Source organism: Erpetoichthys calabaricus, chromosome 3 (assembly GCF_900747795.2).
Source record: "Erpetoichthys calabaricus chromosome 3, fErpCal1.3, whole genome shotgun sequence".
Classification (NCBI taxonomy): Eukaryota; Metazoa; Chordata; class Cladistia; order Polypteriformes; family Polypteridae; genus Erpetoichthys; species Erpetoichthys calabaricus.
The window spans coordinates 174,404,623-174,424,221 of record NC_041396.2 but is presented as its reverse complement, the minus strand read 5'-3'; the positions used below and the strand labels follow the sequence as shown (position 1 = coordinate 174,424,221).

Below are 19,599 nucleotides of genomic sequence, written 5' to 3'. Positions count from 1 at the left end.
CAATACTAAAAAAACCTGGTGCTGATCCTACTAATTTCAATAATTTTTGCCCCATTTCTAACTTGCCCTTTATCTCCAAAATTCTTGAAAAAATAGTAGCTATCCAACTTCACACCCACTTAAGTCACAATAATCTATACGAAAAGTTCCAGTCTGGTTTTCGCCCTCTTCATAGTACAGAAACGGCACTTGTTAAAATTACCAATGACCTCCTTATAGCTGCTGACTCTGGTCTAATCACTATTCTCATCCTCCTTGATCTGAGTGCGGCCTTTGATACTATTTGTCATACCACTCTCCTTAATAGATTATCTTTGATTGGCATTACTCACACTCCACTTGATTGGTTTAGATCCTACCTCTCAGGCCACACTCAGTTTGTTCAGCTTAAAACATTCGCATCCCAACCCACTGCTGTTACTTCTGGTGTGCCCCAGGGCTCTGTCCTGGGGCCTCTTCTTTTTATTATTTACCTTCTTCCCTTTGGCAATATTTTTCGCAAATATAACATTAATTTTCATTGTTATGCTGATGACACCCAGCTCTACCTTGCTGGTAAACCCACCTCCTCTTTTCCACCACCCTCGCTTATTGACTGCATTTCTGAAATTAAATCCTGGTTTTCTTTGAATTTTCTTAAATTAAACAGTGACAAAACTGAGGTTCTCCTCATTGGTTCAAAATCATTATTATCCAAAACCAATAATCTTTATCTTATTATTGATAACTTTGTTGTTTCCCCATCATCTCAGGTCAAGAGTCTGGGTGTCATCCTCGACAGTACTCTATCTTTCCAATGTCACATTAATAACATCACCCGGTCTGCTTACTTCCACCTATGTAATATTAGTCGCATTCGCCCCTACCTCACTCCTCATACCACTGCCATTCTTGTTCACAGTCTTGTCACTTCTTGGCTGAACTACTGCAATTCACTCCTCTTTGGTCTCCCTAATAAATCTCTTCATAAGCTTCAGTTAGCCCAGAATTCTGCAGCACGTATCATCACTCGAACCCCATCTATTCACCATATTACTCCGGTCATGCAGCAGCTTCATTGGCTCCCAATCAAGTTTCGTACTGATTTTAAGATTCTGCTATTAACATTTAAGGCCATCCATAACCTCGCCCCTCCATATCTGTCTGACCTTCTTCATGTTGCCATTCCATCCCATAACCTTAGATCCTCTTCCTCCACCCATCTGACTGTCCCTCCCGCCCGTCTAACCACTATGGGGAGCAAAGCTTTCAGCCGTTCTGCTCCCAAGCTCTGGAATTCATTACCTGCGGAGCTCCGAAACATCAAATCATATTAATTTTTCAAATGCAAACTTAAAACGCATCTGTTTAAAATGGCTTTTTCTTTTTCCTTCTGATTATAGTAGTTTTGTTTGGTTTTAATTTTTAGATTTTCTAATGTTTTAAGTTGTTTATAATTGTGTCTTTTATTTATTTATTTATTGTTTGTTTGTTTGTTCGGTGTCCTTGAGTTCTCTGAAAGGTGCCTTGTATAAATAAAATGTATTATTATTATTATTATATCTGTATGTCACAAATTACTCCTGACACACTTCTCCACCCATTCCACCCTGCCTGCACTCTCATTTTCATCTCTCTTCCACACTCCCCATTACTCTGTACTGCTGATCCTAAGTATTTAAACTCATCCACCTTTGCCAGCTCTACTCCCTGCATCCTCATCATTCCACTGACCTCCCTCTCATTTACACACATGTATTCTGTCTTGTTCCTACTGACCTTCATTCCTCTCCTCACTAGAGCATATCTCCACTGCTCCAGGGTCTCCTCAACCTGCTTCCTACTCGCGCTACAGATCACAATGTCATCAGCAAACATCATAGTCCACGGGGACTCTTTTCTAATCTCATCTGTCAACCTGTCCATCACCACTGCACACAAGATATGACATGTCCCCAAAATCCTGGTGGATATAGCAAGATAACACCTGTTTCTTCCCCAAAGGTGCACAGGTACTCACAAATTACAAGAACCATTGTTTTTAAGAAACTATCCTGCCTTTTTCTAAGGTTGACTTTTGCAGTTAAAGGTCCAGAGTATTTTTTTCCTTTCCAACTCCAACTAAATCTCAGAAAAGAAAGTTGGCGTGCATACATTTGTTCATTGTTGTCCATAGACAATATGGTATTTTCTCCTCCAGATTCCATGGCAACATTGTCTTAACCACAGGTACTTGTAAAACATCAACAAATTGAGTATTCCTTTTTATAGAAGCTACAACAGTTAGGCCTTATCAAAGTCCCAAGGATGTCTTCTTTCAATCATGATAACCAACATAATGAGTAATAGTACTTACTTGCTTAAGTATCTAAATGACTGCTCCTGCATAGAAGATCTTTCAAAATACACAAGTTTGTATCCCTTTTTTACATTTATTTCTTTCAGTATACTTTATGTTAATCTTCAAATTTTAAAAGTAAAATTTATCCTCACATTTACTTATCAGTTGTGTATGGATATTAGTTGTTCCTTTTATCTTTAGTTATGCTTATCATAGTTTTCTCACAGTTAAGATAAACACGTGCATATTTATCTCATGTTTATTGATTGTATAACAATGCATATAAAATTAATAACGACAAAAAAGAAGGTTCTGACATTGTCCAAAGATTTACTTTTTCAGGTTTCACAACATTAAAGTGATAAAAAAATGAATGATTTCCCCTAAGTGTTCATCCCTTTTCATGTTTTCTCCCAGAACTTTTACACAAATAACAGATAATGGTTAAATGTTTTCACAAACTGTTTCATCATTGTAGTGAGTTTGAGAGTGTCTTTGAATATAATATACAGCTTACAGAGATTGTAAAGTTGTAAAGCCAGTTAATTTAATTACCACTAATGATAATTCCAAAGGCCTAATGATTGATTTTAAAATTTCCACAGATGCATACACAGATGAGGATCTGATGCTTTACTGGAAAAATGGCGATGAGTCTTTAAAAACAGATGAAAGGATATCCTTGTCTCAGTTTCTTATACAGAAGTTTCATACAACTTCCCGGCTTGCTTTCTACAGTAGTACAGGTATTGTTATTTTCCAAGGATAAAATACCTAGTGAGGCTATAAATGTCTACTTTCTGGGATAGTTTGCTGTTTTTTTATATATTTATTGCCTACTGTACAGCATATCTTGCAGAAGTGTGTATGCTCACTACACATTTTTCCCTAACAGGCTGGTATAATAGACTTTACATCAACTTCACACTGCGGCGGCACATTTTTTTCTTCCTGCTACAAACCTATTTCCCAGCAACTTTAATGGTTATGTTATCGTGGGTATCATTTTGGATTGACCGCAGGGCTGTACCAGCTAGAGTATCGCTTGGTAAGTGCAAAAAAAAATATATATATATGCTGTATATACATATATATATATATATATATATATATATATATATATATATATATATATATATATATATATATATATATATATATGTATATATATATATATATGTATATATATATATATATGTATATGTATATATATATATATATGTATATATATATATATATGTATATGTATATATATATATATATGTATATATATATATATATGTATATATATATATATATATATGTATATATATATATATATGTATATATATATATATATATATGTATATATATATATATATGTATATATATATATATATATATGTATATATATATATGTATGTATAATATGCATCATCATGTTCTGTATTGTAATTCTTTATGACAATTTTTACTGTAATTCTTGTCTGTGCTATAATTTTACAAGTCCATATATATACAGTATCTCTAGCAAACTAGGCTTATAATATCTGTCTTCATATGGACTACTGAGTGCTATAGCTGCTGTAGACTGGTAGTATCAGAGTTCTAGGTGAACTGCAAGTAAACATAACATTACTTTGGTGGTACATTGATGAATAAACTTTTTCACCCACGTGTCATTCAGAATATGGTACAATCGAATATATGCATCTCACATGTTTTATTTTTATTTCTAAAATTTTTGCTTCTCAAGTACTGTTTCTAAAGAATTGATTATGCCAAGAGATCATTTTGAAAAGCAGCTCTGGTAATTTAATTTCCCAGGTGTATTTTGTACTGACTCACAACCTGCAAAAAATTTAAATCAGAACCCCAAGCACAGTTTGTTGTATTGAAATAAGTGAAGAAGCTCTTCTTACTTTAATTTAACCCAGAAATGATGCAAACCAAAACCACAAATTAAATAACTAAGCATCAGGTTTCTGCGTAAAGAGAATATTTGCAATATTTTTTTAAATATATCTCTTAATTAATAAGTTTAGTTTTACACTATACACTATATTTAGATGTGTTGTATTGCATATTATTTGCTAAATTGTGGGCATTTCTTGCTTGTTGATTTATTAACAGTCAATTTCCACTGAGTAAGTTGTTACTGTCCAACCCTTCCCCATGTACTCTTCTGCCAGCTCAGCATATCTCACTTTTTTACTTTCGGAGGCTTCCTGAATGCCCTCCTCCCAGGGAACTGTCAGTATGACCAGCAAAACAAGCTTCCCAATTACTGACCACACATTGATGTTAGGTCTCATTGAGGCGGCATTGATCATATTACGGAACCTTAATTGCTTGTACAGTTTGCTCTCATAGCCCAAGAATTTCCTGTGGTGAAGACTGGTGTTCTTTCCTGCACTAGCCAAGACTATGTATCTTCACTTACTATTACAGATTGGTTGTGCTTTTTTGACATTAGGACTCTTTGTTTGTTTAAGCTCTTATATGCTCTGTTAGTTCTTCTAGCTTCCTTAACACATTCTCATGTTGCCATCTGTATCAGCTCTGGGCCAAGGTGACCTTGCAGCCAGCCACAAATATGATGGAGGTTTACCTGATCTGTGTCACAAAGGTCACACTTTTCTTCCAAGTTGAATCACTGACTCACATTAGCTTGTCTTGGAAAGATGTCATATATGGCCTGATTATGGAAGCTCAGTCTTGCCTTTGCAACCTTTTTAAGATCAGCCCTTTCCACAGTTCTTAGGATAATATCTCCCAGGAGTTCAAAACCTTGGCTGACAGGTTCCAGCAGAAACTGGTCTTCCTCCATCCTTGTTACGTCTGTGACCAACATGTTCCTTCTCTCTTTCATGGATGCCTTTGATCAAAGTCTTATTGGTTTTGGTTTTCCCCCCACTAGACCAGTTCTCCCTTGCTCTGTCTTCCCTATAAGTTTCTGGTGCCTCAATCTGGATATGGCTCCTCTGCCTTCTAAACCAGCCACCACAGGGCACACACACACACACCCACACACCAATCACACACTAGGGACAATTTGGACCTAATGCACCAATGCACCTAACCTGCATGTCTTTGGACTGTGGGAGGAAACCGGAGTACCTGGAGGAAACCCACACAGACATGAGGAGAACATGCAAACTGCACACAGGGAGGACCCAATAAGCGAACCCAGGTCTCCTAACTGCGAGTCAGCAGCGCTACCACTGCGCCACCCCCGCTCCTTCTATCTGTTTGTAATTACCATGGCTATTTACTTGTCCAAAAGCTCTGACGTACATTTTCTGCCAAGGCATCTAACTAGTGGTTCCTTGAGCACCAGTGTTCTCTTTCTCTCCTGTCACTTGAAATGAAATTGTGTCCATTCTTCTATCTTTCCATATTGATAGACTGTAGGACTTTGCTGACTTTATCTTCATCCTGGCCTATGATATTGGATGTGCTGAGGAGACTACTAGCATGCTGACATCACCTTTGCAAGCGAGAGAGAAGCAGATAAGAGTTGCTGTTTTGCTGTGGCATGAGAGTTGATAAAAAATACATTTTGCCCCTCAAAACTTGTGTTTTTGTTGCCTCTAAGGAGCCATGTAGGAATTTTTAAAGATTTTTTCCTTTTAGAAGGGTTTTTTTGTTTTGTTTTTTTTTTTGCCCACACAGCAGCAAAAGCAGCTGGGTGTTTGGGATTGCATTTTTAAAAGTTATTTGTTTTTTCTTACGTATACTTTTTCATGTATTTGTATTCAAACTAGTGTTGGAGAGGCAGGGCAGGAAGCAGCAGTAGCTGACACCAGCATCTCTGTAAGTAACTGTCGCTAGAATTCCTTATTGTGGGAAAAAACGAAAGGCAGCAACTGACAAGGGTCAGTGGTAGAGTCGATGCTTTGCTTAATATATACAGTATAAATGATTTGAACAGGAATGTAAGTAATAAGCAGGTCAGTTTTACAGCTGACATTAAATAGGTGGATTGTAGATAATCTGGAATCCGTAGAATCATTACAGAGGAATTTTGTACAGTATACAGACTTGGGCAGATTTGTGGCAGATGAAATTTAATGTCAATAAATGTAAAGTATTACGCATAGGAAGTAAGCATTTTAAGACTGAATACACAATGGGAGGTCTGAAAATCGAAAGTACACCTTATGAGAAGGATTTAGGAGTCATAGTGGACTCCAAGCTATCGACTTCCAGACAGTGTTCAGAAGCCATTAAGTAGGTAAACAGAATGTTAGGGTATACAACACAGTGTGTAGAGTACAAGTCCAAGGAGGTTATGCTCAACCCTTTATAATACACTAGTGAGGCCTCATCTGGAATACTGTGTACAGTTTTGGTCTCCAGGCTACAAAAAGGACATAGCAGCTGTAGAAAAAAGAACAGAGAAGAATAACTAGGCTTATTCAAGGGATACAGGGGATGAATTATGCAGAAACAGTAAAAGACTTTAGCAGTTTCAGTTTAAGCAAAAGAAGATTAAGAGGAGACATAATTGAAGTGTGAAGACAGGCAGCATGGCACAGTGGTTAAGGCTTCAAACCCTGAGGTTGTAGGATCAAAATCCACCAGTGACACTGTGTGACCCTGAGCAAGTCACTTAATCAGCCTGTGCTCCAACTGGAAAAAAACCAAAAGAAATGTAACCAATTGTATCTCAAACATTGTAAGTCACTTTGGATGATAAGCATTGGCTATATATGTAAATGTAAGTGTTTAAAATTATGAAGGGATTAGTACAGTGAGCCAAGACTGTTATTTTATAACGCGTTCATCAAGAACACAGGGACACAATTGGAAACTTATTAAGGGTAAATTTGGCACAAACATTAGGATGTTTTTCTTAATATAGTGAATCAGAGACACTATGAGTAAGCTACCAAGTAGTGTGGTAGACAATAGAATTTTAGGGACTTTTAAAACTAGACTTGATATTTTTTAAAAAGAATCAAGTGGATAGGGCTGGTGAGATTTGTTGGGCTGATTGGCTTGTTCCTGTCTAGATTGTTCTGTTGTTCAAATAAGAGATATGAAGAACTGGTTTCATGTAACCAAACTGTACATGAGGCTGTCTGGAGGAGGCTTGTGATGTCATGCATGTAGCAGCATAAGGTTGCCAATTTGTCATCTAAGCTGCTTCACACTCTGTAGGCCATTACCTTTACACCATTCAGGATGATCACAAAACCAGTTGTGAGGAAGATGGATAATATGGAACATCACCTTCCTATCCCTTTGCCCAGCTGTTGCCAGATGGTTATACAGCCTTGCAGCTAATGGCAGATTTTTGAATTTGCATAATGACTGTCAGTGATGTTCTGGTATATGAAAGAAGTCTATGATAAAGCTGATTAACTAGCATAGAACAGAACCATATGTTTTTTGTAGATTCAGCCATACCACATTGAAGACCTTTTTCTCTTTCTTGGTCCTTTCGATCTGATTCCAAATCAGCAATGCATGTTCTGTGCATTCGGAGAAACCATGAATTTCACATTTCTGGCCATTTACGTTAATGCAGGTGTTCTGTTGTTGGCAGTCACCAAGAAGAAAATCTTACCTTCAACATTTAATAATGCGATGCTACTTAACTAAATGGTCACTGCTCTGCTGCACTCGGCAGGAATACTGTGATTCCTCCATGTGACTCTCATCAATTCCATAGTTCTTTCAGGACTTGGGGCATCTTTTTGTGTTATTTCACAATAATTATTTTGTTATTTTGCAATAGCATTGTACTGTTTCGCTAAGATATTGTCTGCTGCTGCTGGTAGCATCATGAACGTCTGTGCTTCAGCTATCTAGTGACAACTATTGAGGGACAGATTAACCTCTCATGTATCATGCAATCATGTGACAAGAACTGAACAAAAGTTATAGGTATACATTTAATTTTTATAAATTTTAGTCAGTTTAGTACGGATGTTTTAACATAGACAGAGTGGTGGTGCAGAGCTAGCATTCCTGCCTCACAGTTTACATCTTCTCCCTGTGCAATTGAGGATTGGTTGGTATCACTGAGTGTAAAAATGTGTATGTTTGCTTGTTTTAACTCTGAAAACTGGAAATATGTCAGTAGTATATCTCAATTATCAAAGTATGTTTAAGCCTTCACTCTTTTTTCATCCCCAACCCGAGCCACCAGATCACACTGTTTAAAAATATCTATAGCAAATTACAGGATTAAAAGTAAACAGATATTTTATTTAATGGTTTTTGTTACTTGATTGAAAACATCATATTCTTTTTTTTCTGGCTGTGCGATTGAGTCTTGTAAAGAGACTGCCGTACCATCTATCACATTTGCTTCTTCCCTTGCACCAAATGCTGATGCAATAATCACTAGCTCCCTCAGACCCTAGACACTGGGTGGATTAAGTTTACCCCTCAGAAGGATTAAATGTATAAATATAACTTCTGTTCCATACTTGTCACTTGATTCTACGCTATGTGCATGCTTCTTCTTCCTTATTGACTAACTGTCAATAGACGAGTGGAGCATGCCCATGTATGATGATACTGACCATGGCAGATTTATCTTTTTGAAATAATGCAGTACTGTTGCAGTATCATGCAAATATTATCGCAAAATATTGCAATAATTATTTTTTCTTGAACAGTGAGAATATGCTTCCTTAGTAATTAATGCTGGCAGGCAAGATTAAGATGGAAACTTCAGTTCAATTTAGGTTTAATGTCAGATATTCCAGAGTTATAATTTACTAGAAATGCTTAATTTCCATAGTAAAAATGGTGTCATTCCAAGCTATGACAACATGAATGATGAAAATTTAATATTCAGCATCAAGAGGTGCTGTTCAATGCAGTGTACTGTGTGGTCCCTAAATTAGTAACATGGACACTAGGGTTCTCATCTGTGATGTCTTCAGACCGCTATGTACTGACGCATTCATGTGCCTGAATTGCTGCTTCTGTTAGTTTTGGCAACTCACTGATTACATTGGAATTTGGAGACTATGAGGCCAAATCAGAAATAGCCAAATGTTGAGAGTGAAATGAAACATTCCAGTTTGAAGTTTATCTTAAAGAAGTATGGATCTTAGTGCATTCCTTGATTTTCTTTCCAACCAATTATAAAGTAACTAGGATCGTTTGATGTTTAAAATGTTTCGGTAATGTTAGTCTGACTATCTAGATTGAACATGCAAAGGACACAAAATGCAAATGTAAAAATTAAATATTTAAATAAAGAGACATTGTATAGTATTGTAGTGTTTACACTATGTACTGTATATGTATATATGTGTGTATATATATATATATATATATATATATATATATATATATATATACATACAGTATATATATGCAGTATGTATACAGTATATTGCTTGTAATCTTTATTTTAAAATATATGGAGTTTGCTAATCAGTGATGGCTTTTGTGGGTTTTGTCTTATGCTATTAGGTATCACCACAGTTCTGACCATGTCTACTATAATCACTGGAGTGAATGCATCAATGCCTAGGGTCTCTTACATCAAAGCAGTGGATATTTACCTCTGGGTCAGTTTTGTTTTTGTGTTCCTGTCTGTATTGGAATATGCGGCAGTCAATTACCTGACCACTGTTCAAGAAAGGAGAGAAAGAAAACTCAGAGAAAAGGTAAATGATATATTTGCATGTAATATCTGGTATTCAGCTAATGTGGTAGTTAATACAACCCCAAATCAGAAAAAGTTGGGATGGTATGGAAAAAGCAGATAAATTTGCTTTGACTTTTATTTCATTGCAGACAGTGTGAACCAAAGATAATTTCATGTTTTGTCTGGTAAACTTCATTTCATTTGTTAATATACATCCATTCCTGAATTTGGGATGGGGCAAATTAGGGCCCGTAATGAAGTATAAAAACCAAATAATGATGTGATTTCAAACAGGTAATCATGATTTGGTACTGTTGGGGTGATAAATTTTGTATGTAAATTTATAAATATTTTGTACGTTTTTATTTGTAAGTCAGACAAAGCAAATGTAATACTTGTGTTTTGTTTTATTGATATGCTTTCATGTCTAATCCAAGAGTCTTTAAGACTGATTTAAGAAGTGCATTTTATGACAGGGTTAGGGGAAGTGCCTAAAACCATTTTGGCCAGTGATTGTCTGCAAGACTCTCTCTATCATCTCAAACAGGAAAGCCAAACTAGCACTCTGGCAAGGTTCACTCAACAAATGGGTTTAGGTTACAGGTGTGAAAATAAGCCAGTAACTTTGAGATGTGGGTTGCACCAGAATACTATTTGTCTAAAGTTGGCTGCTTGGGTTTGAATCAGAATCCATTCTGTACCACGATGCCCTATTGGTTGTAGAATTTGAGCAGAGAATGTATAAATCTGGTTGCTTTACCACTCCCTATCTCTCTCACACCATCATGACCATGGACAGAAAAGAAGACCACACTGAGAAGCACAGCTCAGCAGTCATATTGAGACAGGCATGCAGCCTGTACTGAAGAAAGCTAGAAAACGATGACTTAACTATATACATTTAAAGTAATTGCTAGTCTGTGTGCCGCTTGAAACTACATATTAGCATTTATCAGGTTGTATGGTTGCCAGTGTTCACTTGTACTTTGCTTATCATTGTTATTTATGAATATTATTAATAATATATTATTTAAAGTATATCTTAACTCCTGCTTGTCTTTTACTGTACCTTATTACTGGAGGTTATAAATGTAGACGGGAAGGTGGAGAGAAGTTATAAAGTACAATGCATTATAAACCAAGGTAAGTCTATGAGATCTGAGGCATTCCGACAAAGGCTACATATTAAAGAATACAAAAAGGGAAAGTAGAGTAATATAGAACTCTACTAAGACAAAACAGGTACAAATGCAGTATCTACGAAAGGCTGAGACTTTGAGGATCAAAGATTGACAGAGAATGTCCTGTTTGTCAACAAATACGTGAGAAAATTATTGAAATGTTTTAAAACAATGTTCCTCAAAAGAAAGATTGGAAGCAATTTGCATATTTCTCCTTCTACAGTGCACAACATCATTAACAATTCAATGAATCTGAATTTCAGTATGTAAAGGGCAAGGGCGTAAGCCTAAACTGAATACCCGTGATTTCCTGTCCCTCAGCACTATATGAAGAACCGTCATACATCAATAGCTGATGCAACCACATGGGCAAGGGATTACTTTGGCAAAACTTTGTCAAGCACTACAATCAGGAGTTACATTCACAAATGCCACTTCAGACTTTACTTTGCAAAAAAGAAGCCTTATGTTAACCATGCCCAGAAGCAGCATCGACTTCTCTGGGTTTGGAGGCATCTGGGATGGACTATCACAAAGTGGAAATGTGTACTGTGGTCATACAAATTAATATTCCAGATGTTTTTTGCAAGAAATGGACATTGTGTGCTCCAGACCAAAGACAAAAAAGACCATCCAGACTGTTAACAGCAACAAGTCCAAAAGCCAGGGTTTGTCATGGTATGGGGTTGTGTCAGTCCCCTCGACAAAGATAATTTATACTTCTGTGATAGTAGCATTAATACAGAAAAAGTACATTGACATTGTATTGCAACATATGCTGCCTTCAAGACCACATCTTTTCCAGGGACATCCATGCATTTTTCAACAATGCAAAACCAACATTCTGCACACATTACAAATGCATGGCTGCGGAAGAAGAGGGTACAGGTACTGAACTGGCCTACCTGCAGTCCTGCCTTGTCCTCAATAGAGAATGTGTGGAGAATGGTGAAACAAAAAATGTGACAACGACGACCCTGTACTGTTGTACACCTTAAGACGTGCTTGCAGGATGAGCGGAACAAAATAACACCTGAAACACTTCATCACTTGGTATCTTAAGTGTTGTGAGAAGGAATGGCGACATTACAAAGTTGTAAATGCTTTACTGTCACCACTTTTTTTTGGAATGGGTTGCATGGATGTATATTAACAAATGAAATGACGTTGACCAGACAAAATATGAAATATCTTTGATTCATACTGTCTGCAATGAAATAAAAGTCAGAGCAAATTTAAGATTCACTGTTTTTTTTTTTAATTTGCATTTTCATACCATCCAAACTTTTTCTGATTTAAGGTTGTACAAATATTGCATTTTTCACATACTACAGTGTGTTTATAAATGTTAAGTTAGAAACAAGTTCATAATCTGTTAACTATCTGTGCTTATATTAATGGGACAGTAGTCCCAGCAGTGCTCAATTGGACGAAGACAATAGCTGGATGGAAGGATAATACCATTATTACATGACAGATAAGAAATATTTGTAATCATGTTTCTATGATTGAGATGTTAAAAATATTTAAACATTTTACATGCAGTTCTGAGAACAAAAAATCAATTCCGTACATCAGAATATTCAGTGGTTTTATTTTAACTAGTGAGCCTTCCATTCCTTACCAATCATTGCCTCTACAGCAGTCTTGTAAACTTACAAAGGGGGTTCTGTCAAGATTAACTCTCTTTTGCTAAAAGGGCATTGGCTAAAGTTAAACTTCATTCATATTTCCATAATCAAAGATTGTATACATACATCTAATCAAGTTTCCATAATATCTTAAAATGCCATTTGCAGTTATTTATCAGTACTGATGCTTTCCTAACCTTACAGTAGCTACTTGCTTTCAGAATACTAACATTAATGAAAAAAACATTTTGCTGTACCTACTGTAACATAAAAAGCATGTGTGAGAGATTTGTTAATGTTGAATGACTGTTTCTTATCAAAATGACAATTACGAAATATAGTATCAGTCAGTGTCAGTCAGTCAGACATTTTCTAAACTGCTTTGTCCTGAAATTGACTGACTGACTAAATGCAGTACCTATTGAAAGAATTTTATAAATGACTTTAGCAAATTTTTAGCAACTAAGTGTATTAGAAAACAGAAGTGCTTTCTGTGACTGCATTTTTGACTACAGCATATCTGTTGCAGTATACTGTTCATTTCAATCACCATATATAGTTTTAGTTTGTATGTGGTTTAAAGTTTGTTCTCAGAGCCAAACTAATCCAATCTGAGTGGAATATATACAACCACTGGGGATGCTGAGCTGGCAAGGCAATAGCGATGCTTCTGTTTAATTATCTACAGCATTAATATTAAAACCACGCAGCCTACATGCCTTCTGCATTAAAGTAATTTAATTGGCTGTCAAACAATCTGTTGTATCTTTAGGGAAGGTTATTTTTAATGTTTTCAGGAGACAAGAGAAAAAGAGAGGAAAAGAAGAATGAGTAATATATTCGACTGCATGTGTGAAATAATACAATAATTGTACTTTGATATTTTGAGGGAACCAGTTGTTGCAGGGTTATATACCCCTGAGAGTTTAAGAGTGAAATTTTGGAGGTTACTTTCATTTCTGGTAGTAGCAGTTAATACAATATAGTTTTCATCCTGGTACTCAGAGAATTTTTGGTTATTTCCGCTACCTGTACCTTAATACTTTTCAAATTGGGGTTACAGCAATCAATATTTCTATTACCCTTTTATGTTGAAGACAGGGCAGATGCCAAACAGATGTGCTCCAGTACAATATAAAGTAAAAGGGCAACAAAAGCTTGTATCTAGTCCAGTTATTACAAGAAGCTGTAGTTCACTGTAAGACTTGATTTTAGCAGAGCACCAAAGGGGTGCATCCTGCTTCAGCACAAATCATGATTTGTGCTGCCAGGGTTCACAATAATTTAACTGCCAAATGATTGGTCTGATAGATTGTGTGGCGGGTTATGTATTGCCATGAATGAAAGGGTGGCATAGGTCAGGGAGAGGGTGCACCATGGCCCTGAAAGTTAGAAATACATATGTATGTATTAGTTACCCTGGAAGACCAACAGGCAGCAGCTTAAGGGAAGGAGAGAATGAAATAACAATCTGGGAAGAGATATGCATTGTGTACTTAGGACACAAGAGTACTGTAACCCAGTACATGATTCCAACACGAGGTTGAGACCACTTCGCCCCTTTTAAAGGTGGGTTCCTGGAGGTTTAGCCAGGGGCCAGTCATTACTGACTAGCCCATAAAATGACAGCATAAATTATCCCTGAGTGGAAGGAATAGGAACGTATGGCTGTTATATAGTAATCAGCTCTGCGGCTGCCTAGGAAGCCTGGTCCTTATTGGGCTGTTAAAGGTTCAGGGTTACAGTGGTCTCATAGGCTTAGTGGTTCTGAGAGTTTATAGAGTTGCCATATGTTGTGTGCAGCTCTAAAGATACAGATTGTCAGAATAATTTCTTGAGTGTAGAGAAAATCAGAAGGAATTATTAAGGAACAGGTGAATTTGTATTTAGAAGACAAGTGAGAAATTCAGAACCAGGCGATAAAACTGATACCCCACATCCAGAGCCAAGAAAAAAAAGAACAAAGTCAGAAAACAAGGAAAGTTCAAATTGAGAAGTCCTAAGAATGTTTTGATTTCCTTTCACAATGAACTTTGTTTTAAGAAAGAATCATCCATCCATCCATTATCCAACCCGCTATATCCTAACTACAGGGTCACGGGGGTCTGCTGGAGCCAATCCCAGCCAACACAGGGCACAAGGCAGGAAACAAACCCTGGGCAGGGCGTGCACACACACACACACACACACCAAGCACACACTAGAGACAATTTAGGATCGCCAATGCACCTAACCTGCATGTCTTTGGACTGTGGGAGGAAACCGGAACACCTGGAGGAAACCCACGCAGACACGGGGAGAACATGCAAAACAGTTCTTTATAGGACAGGAGTGATAAAATGATATATCAAATATCATTTTCAGGCAAAGGTACTGCAAACAATATAGCTATGCAAAGACTGTCTTAAAATGGCTATATTTATTCAAAAATCAGATCACGAACTGGTGTCGCCAGAATAACACTATAAGCAATTTAAAATGTGCAGAAATTGCGAAAATAGCATGAATAGATTTAGAGAAGTGTAAAATATAAATTCAGGACACTATGAATCCAGTAGTTATTGACCAGTGACTAATTAATCTTAGGTGGGATGGGGCAATGGTTCAGTGGCAGGAGAATGAGGAGAAAGAGGCCAGGTCTAGACAGAGTGAGATTGTGTGAGAGAGAGAGAGAATAAAGAAGGTAGTGCTTATTGTTGAACTGAATATTTGGGCAAAGAAACAATTAGTCAACCCCACCTTTTAGACAGGTTTAAAATCCATGAAGGAAGGCCCATTGAGGTAGCTGGGTTTTGTTTACATTTTGCTTATATGCTCTTGGTGGTGTCTTTCATTTATTGGTAGTTTGTATATTTAATTGTCTGTAAGTAATATATTTTATGTACTTTAGTAACATTGGCATCATCCTGCATAAAATGTCCTACCTTCTGTTATAATGGGGAAAAACGTTGGCAGGGTTTATTTGTCAGGTATTCTGCGGGTACCAAGGCTCCAACAAAAAAACTTCAACTGTATTTTTTTCTGTTTTCTAATTAATATTTTTCTGTTTGTGTTGGATGATACCACAACACAAGATATCCTTTTGTTGTCTGAAAAACGGTTATGCTTGTGATTCCTTTTCTGATTTTGGGAGTGAGCTGTTGCAGCCTTTACTGTTCATGCAGGACTAACAGCCACTGCCACAAAACAGGACTGTGTTGTTTAAAAACCATAAAGGCAAAAGATGCATAAATAAGGTAAAAATAGTTGAAAACAAACTGCTATTCAGTCATGTCTTCTTTTGTTTTGCAGCAATTGCCTTGTACTTGTGGAATGTCCCACGCAAGAACAATGATGCTTGATGGGACATACAGTGAGGCAGATGCCAACAGCCTGGCTGGCTACACCAGAACGCAGGTCTTACCCGATGAACCAGAGAAACAGGAAAGGATGGTTGTGCATTTATCTATGAGTAGTGAGTCAACAGCAACCAAAAAGAAAGGACTCAAAAGTTACAAGGGATTTAAGATTATAAAGAACACTCATGCCATAGACAAATACTCCAGGATGATATTTCCAGGCGCCTATATATTCTTTAACTTAATATATTGGTCTGTATATTGCTGATTTCCAAGGAAAGAGACAAAGTGTGGAAAGACTACAGGTTTCATTTTAGTTTGAATGAATTGTCTTTGTGCAGTTTACTCTAGGAAGAGAACAAAAGAACTTTGTTTTATACTACAGAACCAGTGACAACAATTTCATTTGTCTCACAGGTTTACTTTTTTGACGGAACTGGGTTATGGCTCATAAACAGACAGATTTCTCTTTTAGCTATCTTGTTGCCAAGCTCAGTAATCTCAGTTCATATCTCTACAAACAAAAAACACAACAAAACCTAATGTGCTGCAGGCAGTAATGAAAATATAAATAAAAAGAAGTCGGAGCAAGGAAATGGAGTAGCCTGCTGTTCAAAACAGTAAATATTACTGTAGGTGCTGAAGTTTTGTCTCCTTAGTTCATTTCAAATAGTTCACCGTGTTCATGCTGAAGGGTGGTCAGAAGATGATTGTACAAATAGTTCAGTGTATACGCTATATCATAAATCAGCGCTTTGTGTTGCACTTTAAGCTATGGTACACTTGTGGGAAAACTGCACTGGGGATAACATTTGGGATTGTAATTTTATGCTAAAGTATGCTTTCACATGATTTCCAAATATTTGCACATAATGTACATGGCACAGATAAAGTGATGAAACTATGCTATTCTTAATGTACATGTATTCTGAATGTGTCTCAGATGTTAATGGTGAACACTGCTATGCTTTAAAGAAAGTTTTCTGTTCTTTTTCGTACTGCCAGCTAACACATTTCTGTGATTGGACTTGTTATTGGAGTTTTGTCAAAAACAGAGTAGCATATTGCAAGCTGAGGAATAAACCAGTGAGAAGCAGCATTTGCATTTGGCTTTTACGTGCGTCTCTTCAAGGAAAGAAGATGACTGTTCAGGATTTACAAATCTACCTTTGCCCCTTAGTGCTGGTACTTGTTTAAATGCTGGAATTGAAATCACTGGTTCATGTACCTGAAAAAGTCTTGTCAGTATGTGTGTGTGTTTTTTTTAAATAAACAATATGTCCATGGCTTGGTGGAATAGTGATTTGCACTGCTGCCTCCAGTCACTGTCTGTGAGTAGTGGGTAGTGCTTGAATGTTCTGTTCATGTCAGGGTGAGTTTTTCTCTGGGCTTTTCTGTTTCATTCCCACATCTAAAAACGTGTGTTGTGTGGAGAGGCAGCTGTGAGTTTCCAAGTTTTAACTCAAATTTGTGTATTTGTGAGTGCGCCTTGCAGTCGATTGGTGCACTGTTTGTGAATGATTCCTGCCTGCCATTTCAAGGATAGGCTTTGTTCCCCCACAGCTCTGAATAGGATTAACTGGGTTCAATGAATGCACACTTGGAAGTCCACTAGATTTTTCATTTTTCATCTGACAAAAAAAAAAAAGAATAGTGATGCAATGTAATGTTATACTCATTCCTATGGCTTTGCCCTGCAGAGCTGCCAAGATAGGCTGTGGCTATTCTCAATTGTGAGCTGGATTAAGCAGATTTTAGAATTTTACGTTATTCTGTATGTTGTTGCTTTCATCAGGTTCATATCTGTCAAATAAAAATAAAATACCTGCAGTTTGAGCAATCGCTGTGAATGGCACCTCACCACAGTCAATGATTAGGCCAACATTAAAGCTCCCCATCCTGATAGTGAAGGGCAGCAACCCTGACTACTAAGTCGGATCTAGTCCAGTGTGATTATGTGCTTCTATACTTATGATTGTGCCCCAAGATGTAATGATGCCCTGCTCTGGGATTGTTTCTGCCTTGTGCTCAGCAAATCTGATATACTGTAGGCTCAAACTCTTCCCCATGCCTGTAGTAAAATAAGTGAACTCAGAAAATGAAAGGATGAATATTTTAAAAATTTAAATACAATCTTGTCTCATGCATTGCAAAGACCATAGATTGCATAAGTATTTATAAATAATGATCCATATATAATCCCGAAGGGTGTGTGATGGTTTGAATTGGTGGTAGCAAGCAGCATTAAATATCTGTAGTTTACATTTTGCACCATTACACATCCCTGGTGTCAGCATCAACAGAAAGTCATCTCATATTCTACATATCTTTTCCAGGTAAGGATAAATATGGTAACAAGCAGAGTAGATCAAACCAGGCTTCTCATTTTCTGGCAGCAGTCTCCTGCTTCTCCTGTCCATCACAGATGAATTTTTTTTTTAACAACATATCTAAATTGCTGTAATATTCCTCAAGATAACAAAGAGACTGTTACTGAGAAAGTAGCTTTAATGTTAAGCTTATGAAACTAAAAACCCTTGCAGCTACTGCTTATAGCAAGTACTCATTGAGGACCAAGTTTGCCTTTGCACTGTGTTTTTTGTTTTGTTTGCTGTCCTCCTTAGCATACTTCCAGCTTGTTAAAGCTACTCTGCGTGGTGTCATCTGTAAAGGAGAGGGAGAAAAAGATAAAACAGAGTTGCTTGTTATGATGTCTTTTGTTGACTTTCCCATCGTATCTTGTTTTCTGTGCCTAGCCTTTACTCAAAGAGACATCTCATGGTCAGTGAGGGGGCAGCCGGCTTCATTATCACTCAGCTTAAAGGCAGTGAACATTTAGCCTTCCTACATGTCATCTTTAGCTGTTCAAGAAATGCATTGTCTAAGAGATGTGGCGAGCATAGCACAGTTTGATGTGAAGCTGCACTGTTTTCATAGACCAGTACCAGTTCTTAGGAATCATTTTTTTTAATCACTAGCTAAAAGCAGCCACATCTCACATCCCTTACGGCCCCTGAGTCTTTTGGAGATATTGTAACCCCCTAGCACTTTAGGCTTTGATCTGGCATTAGCACTCACACAATGAGAAATGGCTGCATCTGGAGGGGCTACAAAATGGCCTATTATCCTTTTTCTGTCCAAAGGATAATTGGATATTTAATATCATAAGCTTGTTTTGTTATTAGTTTTTTTTAATTGCACAAAGTGTAAGGCTCTGGAGCCCCAAACTTCAGATAGAGTGCTACCCAACACAATTCCAGGTTCAAATAAAATATTTTTTTTATTTTTTGGCAACACTTTTACACATAAACATCAGCCAAAACACTCCAGAAGATGTAATTTTCTACCTCCTTCCATCTTCAGTTGAGTGTCGCCCGCTGTCTCCCGACTGTAACTCAGCTGAAGGGGGCTGGACAGCTTCCTAATTATGTTGGACCTGGGAGTACTTCCAGGTAACGCAGAAGCCACATGAAGCAGGTGGTCCTTCTCTCTGCAGTACCCTCTGGCGGCATCCAAGGACCCCAACACG

The 19,599-nt window shown here is 37.1% G+C and overlaps 1 protein-coding gene across 1 annotated transcript in view; it reads left to right on the top strand.

Moving 5' to 3' along the window:
* Window positions 1-17,330, top strand: part of LOC114648483 (gamma-aminobutyric acid receptor subunit rho-2-like) — a 105,306-nt gene extending 87,976 nt beyond the window's left edge. Inside the window, exons 6-9 of the mRNA XM_028797540.2 lie at window positions 2,926-3,066; window positions 3,216-3,368; window positions 9,743-9,939; window positions 16,024-17,330. Of these exons, the coding sequence (XP_028653373.1) occupies window positions 2,926-3,066; window positions 3,216-3,368; window positions 9,743-9,939; window positions 16,024-16,338 (806 nt within the window). The 3' untranslated portion in view covers window positions 16,339-17,330. The remainder of the gene's footprint in view (window positions 1-2,925; window positions 3,067-3,215; window positions 3,369-9,742; window positions 9,940-16,023) is intronic.
* Window positions 17,331-19,599: the final 2,269 nt, after the last annotated feature.